The sequence below is a fragment of the Pseudophryne corroboree genome, chromosome 2, assembly GCF_028390025.1.
Source record: "Pseudophryne corroboree isolate aPseCor3 chromosome 2, aPseCor3.hap2, whole genome shotgun sequence".
In the NCBI taxonomy this organism is placed as follows: Eukaryota; Metazoa; Chordata; class Amphibia; order Anura; family Myobatrachidae; genus Pseudophryne; species Pseudophryne corroboree.
Genome location: NC_086445.1, coordinates 51639662 through 51650344, shown reverse-complemented (window position 1 = coordinate 51650344; position 10683 = coordinate 51639662). Strand labels below are relative to the sequence as shown.

Below are 10683 nucleotides of genomic sequence, written 5' to 3'. Positions count from 1 at the left end.
GTGATTGTGTGTAGGCCCCCTCCTCTCCTGTAGCCGTCGCCGCCGCTGCTAGCGCACTGAGCACTAGAGACTCTGGCACAGTGTCAGAGTCTACAGCGCATGCGCAGGACTCCGAAAAAATGGTGCGGCGAGTCTCAGCGCTGAGAGCGCGAACAGCGGCGGTGACGGCTACAGGAGAGGACCCACACACCGAGTCTGTACACGGGTCCCCTCCACTCTGGAAACGCCGCCACCGGGAGCGCTGGGCACGTCCCCAAAATGAAAAAAAAAAAGGGTCTGTGATGCTCTGCCACGCCCCTCTCACGCTAAGAAACGCCCCCTTTTCAGGTCGCGTGCAAATGTCCCTACTGAGGATCTTGGAAAGTTGGGAGGTATGGTACAAGTATAAAACAGTATGAAGACCCACTCAGACTTGAGGCTATATCACTGTCATGCTTATGTGTTGGCCAGTAGCGGATCTTGCCACGGGCAAGCAGGACTTTTGCCCGGGGCGCCGCCTTCCGGAGGGCGCCGCACCAGGGCAAGATCCGCTGCTGCTGTGCCCCCCGCTGCCGCTGTGAAGGGAAAGTAGAAGCGTACGCGTCTAGTTTCCCTTCGTGGAGAGGTCCTTTACTGTGCGGTGCGCAATGACGTCATCGCGCACCGCACAGCAAAGGTCCTCTCCACGAAGGGAACTAGACGCTACGCGTCTAGTTTCTCTTTGTGGAGAGGACCTTTGCTGTGCGGTGCGCGATGACGTCATTGCGCACTGCACATCATTTCAGTCTGTACAGGGGCGTAAATGACCACGCCCCCTGTACGAAGCCACGCCCTCTATTGCCGCCCGGGAAGCACAGAGCGCCAGAACCGGCCCTGGTGTTGGCATAATGAGCCTAGTCACTACCAATACATTATAACTCCATACCTCCCAACATAACCCTCTCCAGGAGGGACAGAATGCTCTGCTCCTGGACTTTTCTCTTAATTTATGATTGCCATCACCTGTGCTGAAACACCTTTCTTATCCATCAACCTGTTCAACACAGGTGCCGGCAATCATACATTAAGAGGAAAGTTCAGGAGCAGAGCATTGTGTCCCTCCTGGAGAGGGTCATGTTGGGCTGTATGTTAAACATCATTTCTATGAGGTTTATGGTCGCCATGGTAACAAGGCGGACCGCGGCTAGAGCGGGCAGGGCCGCTCCTTACGACTTTCAATTCTCTATGGTCACTCTAAAGTCGCGTTTCAAATTTTTTTTTACGCAGTTTTTTTTTGTCCCCATCCAACTTTATTGGTTCGTTCATTTGTTTCGCTCGTGTGTGTCGGGATACTGTGGTGTGGTGGCCGCAGAGGGCCAAACCTCGCACACCATGGCTGCCCACCTGAAGAAACGCGTTTATGAGGAGTTCACCAAAGTGGTTCAGGTGAGAGAATCCCGGGTGACTGTGAGCAGCAATGGGCCGTAGTTTGTGTTTCAGCTTTTCGTTTGGCTACTTCCGCGCAGGCCGACTTCCACCATGTCCGGGTGCGGTTTTAGGAAAGTCCGGGGATTGTGATGAGGCCTATACCTTACTCTGCATGTACAAGAGGTCACACAAACGTGAATGGCATTCTCCATCTCCCAGCCCTCACTGGCCAGCTTAGTGTGGGTACATTTATTAGTGACACCTGGTACTCCAGAGGTTGTGGAACTACAGGTCCCAGCATGCCTGTGACAGAGTCTGGGGTGGAATGCTTTGGACCTGAGGTACCACAGACTCTGGAGGAGAGCCACCGTCTCATGCATCAGACATTACACCGCTCTGAAACACTGTTCCTAGTAGATTCTGTGCTGGCTAAGGCAGAGGGTATGGAACTACAGGTCCCAGCATGACAGTCCAGTCTCCGGCAGAGCAAGCTGGGACCTGGACAGAACGGCGGCATAGTGGTCAGCTTTACTGCCTCGGAATTGGACGCAGGAGTTCAATTCCTGATCATGGCCCATATGTGTGGAGTTTGTATGTTCTCCATGTGTTTGCGGTTTCCTCCGGCTGCTACGTTTGGATATAAAAAAAAGAAGAAGAAATAATAATTAATGAACCATAGTGTGTATGTGTAGGGCAGTGACTGATGTGAGTTACTGATATACTCTGTGTACAGCGCTGCGGTTTATGTGTGTGCTGTATAAATGACCGTTACTACACCTGTAACTCTACAACCTCTGGAGAGCCTGGGGTCGCCTACACTGCATGCCGGTGTGTTTGGGACAGGGACGTAAACAAGAAGGTTAAATAATTTATATTTATTTGCAGCAGTGATCCCCGTCCTTTCTCCCGCACTTACACACCTACAATATGTAATAATAAAACAAAATGCCTTTCACACTTACTTACATAAACGCGCATCAACCTGGGATTTTGGTAAGTGTGAAAGGAATAATAGCTGCAATTTCCTGGGTCGTGTATCTGAAATGCGTATAAGTAGGGTCACCAGATCAGCTGTGTTAAAACTGTGGTCACATGAAATACACAAGCAGTGGGTTGGGGCTGAAATTGACGGTCACTGCATCCCGCTGTATAGAATCCTGACAGGAGTTGGGAAAGTTTGTTACCCCTCACCCCTTAACTCTAACCTTCCTCTACTGCTGCCTAAACCTAACACCTCCCCGCCCCGCAACTTAACCCTAACCGGTGGTGCCTAACCCTAATTGACCTACTGTCTTAGCCTCTACCACCTCTTTTGGGATGCTATTCCACCTATCCACTACCTACTTAACTAGTTATTATCATAGCAGGAAAGACCTTGCTTATTTATTCATTGCTATTAGATGTGGGACATTAAGGGGGACATTTACTAAGGAGTGATAAGAGCGGAGAAGTGAGCCAATGGAGAAGTTGCCCCATCAACCAATCAGCAGCTCTGTATAATGTTATAGTATGCATATTATAGATGTTACTTCAGTGCTGATTGGTTGCCATGGGAAACTTCTCCACTGGCTCACTTCTCCGCTCTTATCACTGCTTAGTAAATGTCCCCCCTAAGTTTCAGAATAAGGGTTTTCGATTTTGGATTAAATTCCAATTGTAGATTTTTCAGTTTTAGGGGGAGATGTACTATGTTTTGAAAAGTGATACATGTCACTATGATAACGTACCAGCCAATCAGCTCGCAGCTGGCATGTTACAGGCTGGGTTTGAAAAATGATAGAAGCTGTTTGTTTGGTACTTTATCACCGTGAAATGTATAACTTTTCAAGGCTTAGTACTGGCCCTCCGAGTGAATTAGTTGGGTGACACTTTCCATCCAGTGACCGGAGTTGTGGCTGGAGTGCAGTGACCCAGCGATTGCTATTGAAATGCTAGTTCTGCAATAGGAAATATTAGAAAGTGGTTTAAAAAGCAAAATGTTATTGTCCTAACTCTCCGTATCCCAACGTGATTTCACTGATAATACATTCTATGTGTTTGGCTTTCTGCACTGCAGCAGCCATTCGAAGAACTCTCGGCGAAGAAGCTGCGGCTGACGAAACCGAGCAAGTCTGCAACACTTCACCTCGACCTGTGCAAGGCCACATCCCCTGCCGATGCCCTGCAGTACCTCCTGCAGTTCGCACGCAAGCCTGTGGAGGCAGAGAGCGTGGAAGGTGTCGTCAGGATCCTGCTAGAACATTACTACAAGGTAGCGGAAAATACATTAATGCAATTCTCCCAGCTCTATGATGTGTGTGTCTGGGGTGTCGAGTTTCAATGCACGTGCAATGCAATTTGCATTGAGTTTGTATGTACTCTCCTCGTTGGCAGAAATGTCATCCTGGAGTCCCAAGTTGTACTGGCAGAGAATTAGCGCCTGTCTTTGCCCTAGTTTGTGTGTCTGTAGAAGGGAAGTTGGTGTGTAACCTCCATTAGGTCAGTGTGTTGTGGCTGATTGCACGGGACCGAGGAATATGTTGTGTATAAAGCCATAATAGGGACAGAAGTAGTAAGCCGTAGAGAGAGAGAGAGAGTACCAACCAATCCGATCCTAACGGTCATTTCTTACTCTGGTTCCATAGGGCTCCACAGGGAAACAATGGGGTGTAGGTGTAACATGGCAGTTAGCAGCTGATTGGCTAGTACTTTATCAGTCTTCATGGTTTAGTACATATTCCTTTATATAACCATTTGCTTTCCTTGCATGGAGTAGTGTCTACAGGGGCCACACTAAAGCATTGGAGGCCACCAGTGATAAGAAGCTATATAATCCTATTATCCTGATCTAAATACGGGTTTTCCTTTTTTAGGAGAATGAATCATCCGTGAGGCTGAAAATTGCGTCGTTGCTGGGCCTGTTAACCAAGACGTCCGGATTCTGCCCAGACTCCATAGCGGACGATGTGATCAATACTCTTCAGAATGAAAGCAAGTATCTCCTCTCAGTAACACTGTTGTGTGGGTGGGACGGTAGAGTCACTGTTCTGGCTTGTGGTTACGCAGTGCGTAATTCACCCAGTGTGGGTCTAGGGGCGACGCTCAGTGCCAGCTGAACATGTCCATCACGTTCGCTTTATTCCCAATACTGTGCCATCAGGGCGGAAGGATTAGCTAACACCACCTAATATTTAATAACAGGGCTTCAGTAACCTATATACAGTAAGTGCGTTACAATAATTGCTCCTTACATTCGTATGATGTCACACGGGACTGCTAGTCTAATATTTATAGTTTATTTCAATTCTGTCTGTCTGGTTTAAAGGGCCAGACATGTTATATCTAAGGGCTGTGGAACGAGTGCAGCGTGGCCACTTATTTCCTATCAGTTGTCTGGCTTACTTGTACTGACCGCTGGGGGTGTACGTGGGGATATTCCGGTTTTCAGGGGATTGATTTTGCTGTTCTCTCTTCAGAGTCCCATCAGGTACTTGCTCAGCTGCTGGACACTTTGTTAGAGATCGGGACTAAGCTGCTGGACGATGCGCCGATCCGAATGAAACTGGTGGATGTGGCATACAAGGTAGCGTGAGCTGAAATTACGCATATGTTTAATGGCCGATGTATTTATTATGCTGTGACTACAGGAATGGCACTGTGACATCTTAAAAAAACAACAAAAACAAAATCTCATTACATAGGATCCACCTGCCATTAGTCCACATTCTTGTTGCTTGTGGTCTTCATTTGAGTGCGCTGAACCAATGCAGTAAATTCAAACACACAACAAACAAAAGGAAGGTGAACCAGATCAGAGAGGTACTAAATCTGCCTAGCATCAGCTAGGACTTCACAAACTCCTCCCCTAACACTCCTATAGGACAGGCTTTCCCAAACACGGTCCTCAAGGCACACCAAGGGCTGTAACACACACTCCGGTTTTTCCCGGATGGCAAAAAGCCGGACAAACTTTGTCCGGCTTTTTGCCATCCGGGAGAAACCGTCAGAGTCTGTCACACAGGACTGCTTTGAGCCGTGTGTGATGCTGTGCGCATGCGCAGCATCAGACATGGCTTGAGAAGAAACCGTTGTGTGTGAAAGCTCCCCTTCACACACACACGGTTCACTGGCTGCAAAGACGGCCCGGCAGCCGGACCTTCCAGTGGATAGTTCCGGCAGCCGGGCCGGGACCGTGCTGTTTGTAAGGACACATTGCGCTGCATGTGTGTTTACATCACGGCAGCAGTTTAAAGCGCGGCCGGGCGGCGCCAGCCGCCTCGTGTGTTTCGGCCCCAACAGTGCAGGTTTTAGTCAGGGCCGGTGCAAGGTTTCTCGGCACCCTAGGCAAAAAATCTGCACACTCTCCCCCCCACTCCTCCCTCTCAGGTGAAAGAAAAACGCTCAGCACGACTTTTGCGGGGACCACATGTAGGCTGTATTGTAGGAAAGGGGGACAAAATAGGCAGGAGATATACACGGATATACAGCATATGGAGTGTACTATAGTTGTGGGGGTGGGAGGGTTCTTTGCTCGGAATGCGGTTAACATCCCGACTGTTGGGATCCCATGGTCAGGATACTGATATCGGAATCCTAACACTCGGCGGAATACTGACACAAGCCCGGAATTCACCCTTGGGTGGTGGTCCACGTCACTACCCAAGGGGGAATATAATAGTGTGGCCAAAGGTTGCCACCGGAGCCGACGAGTGGCAAGCGCAGTGAGCACGAGGGAATTCGCTGTGCTCGCTGCTGGGATTCCAACTGTCTCCTGACCGCCGGGATCCCATACCGATCCTCTTTGCTCATTATGATGAGCAGATCAGATTATGCCACATTACAGTACCCTCAGTTCATATTATGTCACATTACAGTGCCCCCTCTACCATTATAACATCCATTACACACTGCTCTCACTGGCAATGTACTGTCATACAGCTCAGGCTGGGAATGGATCAGACCCTATTACTTAGCAGCCAAAACTAAGGAAATTGCTATGCAACTTTATAACTTGGGTCCAGGCCCCCTTAAGCCTCTGGGCCCCATAACAATGGCACCCCCTGCAGCCACAATAGTTACACCCATGATTATAGGCATCAATGCAGTGACAGACCATACAATACTGACATCACTGCAGTGACCGCAATGCTGCACATTCACTGTCTCAACGACTACCATACCACATAGACAGCATGCCAGTAATTGCCGTACCGCACAGAGGGGGTAATTCAGACCTGATTGTCGGGCAGTGATTTTTGCTGTCCTGCGATCAGATAGTCGCCTACAGGGGGAGTGTATTTTCGCTGTACAAGTGTACAATCGTATGTGTTGAAGAGATGCTAAAAATCAGCTTGTGCGGTGTCTGCGCAGTCCAGGACTTACGCTTCCAGTGCGATTGAATCCTGCTGATCGGAGCCGTAGCTGATGTCAGACACCCTCCCTCAAAACACTTGGACACGCCTGCGTTTTTCCGGACACTCCCTGTATACGGTCCGTTGCCACCCACAAACGGCCTCTTCCTGTCAATCAACTTGCGTATGCCTGTGCGAATGGATCCTTCACACCATCCCATCGCTGACCAGCGATGCCCGTTGTAGCTGTCCGATGCGCCTGCATATTGCGGTGCATACGCATGTGCAGTTTGGACCTGATCGCCCGCTGTGCGAAAACGCACAGCAGCGATCAGTTCAGAATTACCCCCAGAGAACATTCTATCATCTGCCATATTGCACAGACTGCACACGGTATTAGTGACCACCATACCATACAGACGACACCTTTGGGATTGCAATACTGCAATACAGTACACTGAGTACAATGTGTGCTGGGACTTGTAGTACCTCTACTGGATATATGTGGTCCCTCTGCTAGCTGGGCATAGGAATTTCAGTCAGTTACGTGTATTAATACAGGATTCACAAAACTCCCATTATCTGTAGCTGCAGTTGCCAAATGTTGTGACATGCACCAGAAACAAAAGGGGTGGGATAATTCATTGCTGACCAGGAGGAAATGGAGAGACTACAGCCAGGGAGGAGCCACCCGAGAACAGGTGCTGTACGGGCAGGTGACATCACAGCACACGACAGTCATGTGACTGTCAGTGCCGATGCTGTATCCACGCTGAGACCAGCACCTAGAGCCAGGCTGGCAGTTTAGTCATATATGCAGGCAGTGCTGTAACTAGACATTTTAGTGCTGTGTGCAAAAAACAGCATTGGCGCGCCCCTTACGTAATATAAGGGCAGTGCGTGCCGCAGGCATGCAAAAAAATATATATAGGGGCGTGGCTTCATGGAGAAGGGGTGTGGCCACAAAATAATACCAATTCATATTACGGTGCACAGTAGTCTCCATTATTCAAATTACGCCACACAGTAGCGCCACTACACCAGGTAGAGTCCCTTTTACACATTACGGCGGACAGATTCCCCTTTTTACACATTACGGCAGACAGAGTCCCGTTTTTACACATTACGGCAGACAGTGTCCCCTTATTATACATTATAGCAGACAGCGTCCCCTTATTACACATTACGGCAGACAGCGTCCCCTTTTTACACGTTACGGCAGACAGCGTCCCCCTTATTACACATTAGTCCCCCTTATTACACAGTCCCCCTTATTACACATTATGGCAGACAGCGTCCCCTTATTACACATTATGGCAGACAGCGTCCCCTTATTACATATTACGGCAGACAGCGTCGCCCTTTTTACACATTACGGCAGACAGCGTCCCCCTTTTAACACAATACGGCAGACAGCGTCCCCCTTTTTACACAATACGGCAGATAGCATCCCCCTTTTTACTCATTACGGCAGACAGCGTCCCCCTTTTTACACGTTAACTTACGACAGCCAGTCCCCCTTTTACACGATAGATAGATACTTACCATCTCTCCGCTGGCTCAGGCAGTCAGGCTCCTCGGTGCTGGCAGCTTCGGAGGCAGGGGAGGAGGGAGGGAGACTCCGGAGCCGCAGCAGCGCTATGTAATTGGTGGCAGCGCCGCATGCAGCTGTCCCTCTCCTTCCGCATTGGCTGGCCGCCACTGCTGTGAATGCTGGGATAAGGGAAGTACATCCCAGCATTCACTGCGGTGGCGGCCAGCCTATGCGGAAGGAGAGGGACAGCTGCAGCGGCGCTGCCACCAATTACATAGCGCTGCTGCGGCTCCCTCCTCCTCCTTCTCCCCTGCCTCCGAAGCTGCCAGCACCGAGGAGCCTGACTGCCTGAGCCAGCGGAGAGATGGGTTGGAGATCTGCAGAGACTGAGGTGACCCTCTATATATACGGGGTTTGTTAGTGATTGTGTGTATATATATATATATATATATATATATATATATATATATATATATATATATATATATATATAATATTTCTCTGACGTCCTAGTGGATGCTGGGAACTCCGTAAGGACCATGGGGAATAGCGGGCTCCGAAGGAGGCTGGGCACTCTAGAAAGATTTCAGACTACCTGGTGTGCACTGGCTCCTCCCACTATGACCCTCCTCCAAGCCTCTGTTAGAATTCGTGCCCGGCCGAGGTTGGATGCACACTAGGGGCTCTCCTGAGCTCTTAGAAAGAATAGACTTAGGTTTTTTATTTTCAGTGAGACCTGCTGGCAACAGGCTCACTGCAGCGAGGGACTAAGGGGAGAAGAAGCGAACTCGCCTGCTTGCAGCCGGATTGGGCTTCTTAGGCTACTGGACACCATTAGCTCCAGAGGGATCGACCGCAGGCCCAGTCCTTGGTGTTCGGTCCCGGAGCCGCGCCGCCGTCCCCCTTACAGAGCCAGAAGCATGAAGATGGTCCGGAAAATCGGCGGCATGAAGACTCTGTCTTCACCAAGGTAGCGCACAGCACTGCAGCTGTGCGCCATTGCTCCTCTCACACTTCACACTCCGGTCACTGAGGGTGCAGGGCGCTGGGGGGGGGGCGCCCTGAGGCAGCAATAATAACACCTTGGCTGGCTAAAATACCTCAATATATAACCCCAGAGGCTATATATGAGGTAAATACCCCTGCCAGAATTCCATAAAAAGCGGGAGAATAGGCCGCGAAAAAGGGGCGGAGCCTATCTTCTCAGCACACTGGCGCCATTTTTCCCTCACAGCTCGGCTGGAAGGAAGCTCCCTGGCTCTTCCCTGCAATATACAGTAACAGTAAGAGGGAAAAGAGAGGGGGGGCATTAAATTTGGCAGTGTATATATACATATATTATATGAAAAGCAGCTATTAGGGACATAACTCAGTTAGTCCCTGTATATATATAGCGCTCTGGTGTGTGCTGGCATACTCTCACTCTGCCCCCCAAAGGGCTTTTTGTGGGTCCTGTCCTCTGTTGAGCATTCCCTGTGTGTGTGGGGTGTGTCGGTACGGCTGTGTCGACATGTTTGATGAGGATAATGAGGTGGAGGCGGAGCAGATGCATTTTGAAGGGACGTCACCCCCTGCGGGGCAGACACCCGAGTGGATGAACTTATGGAAAGAAATGAGTGCACGTATAAATTCTTTACATAAGAAATTTGACGACATGCCAAATGTGGGACAGCCGGGATCTCAGCTCGTGCCTGTCCAGGTGCCTCAGGGGTCGTCAGGGGCTCTAAAACGCCCGCTACCTCAGTTTGCAGACCCGGATGTCGACACGGATACTGATAACAGTGTCGACGACGATGAGTCAAACCTAATGCCTGTCAGGGCCATTCACTGCATGATTGAGGCAATGAAAGAGGTGTTAAACATTTCTGATTTACATCCAGGTACCACAAAAAAGGGTATTATGTTTGGGGAGAAAAAACTACCCGTAGTTTTTCCCCCATCAGATGAACTAAATGAAGTGTGTGAAGAAGCGTGGCTTTTCCCTGATAAAAAAATTGTAATTCCTAAGAAGGTACTAATGGCGTTCCCTTTCCCGCCAGAGGATAGGTCACGTTGGGAAACACCACCTAGGGTGGATAAAGCGCTCACACGTTCGTCAAAAAAGGTGGCACTACCCTCTCAGGATACGGCCGCCCTTAAGGAGCCTGCTGATAGAAAGCAGGAGGCAATCCTGAAGTCTGTATACACACACTCAGGCATTATACTTAGACCAGCTATTGTGTCAGCTTGGATGTGCAGTGCTGCCGCTGCATGGTCAGAAAAACTGTCAGAAAATATTGACACACTAGACAGAGACACTATTCTGCTAACGATTGACCATATAAAAGATTCAGTCTTATATATGAGAGATGCACAGAGGGAAATTTGCCGGCTGGCATCTAAAGTAAGTGCATTGTCTATCTCTGCTAGGAGATGCTTATGGACTCGTCAGTG

The 10683-nt window shown here is 49.5% G+C and overlaps 1 protein-coding gene across 2 annotated transcripts in view; it reads left to right on the top strand.

The window, feature by feature from the left end:
• Positions 1-1092: 1092 nt before the first annotated feature.
• Positions 1093-10683, top strand: part of INTS4 (integrator complex subunit 4) — an 83115-nt gene continuing 73524 nt past the window's right edge. The window contains exons 1-4 of one of the 2 annotated variants that reach the window (XM_063951296.1): positions 1093-1404; positions 3443-3637; positions 4239-4356; positions 4842-4948. In XM_063951296.1, the coding sequence (XP_063807366.1) occupies positions 1093-1404; positions 3443-3637; positions 4239-4356; positions 4842-4948 (732 nt within the window). The remainder of the gene's footprint in view (positions 1405-3442; positions 3638-4238; positions 4357-4841; positions 4949-10683) is intronic. The other variant, XM_063951295.1, reaches the window with a different exon arrangement.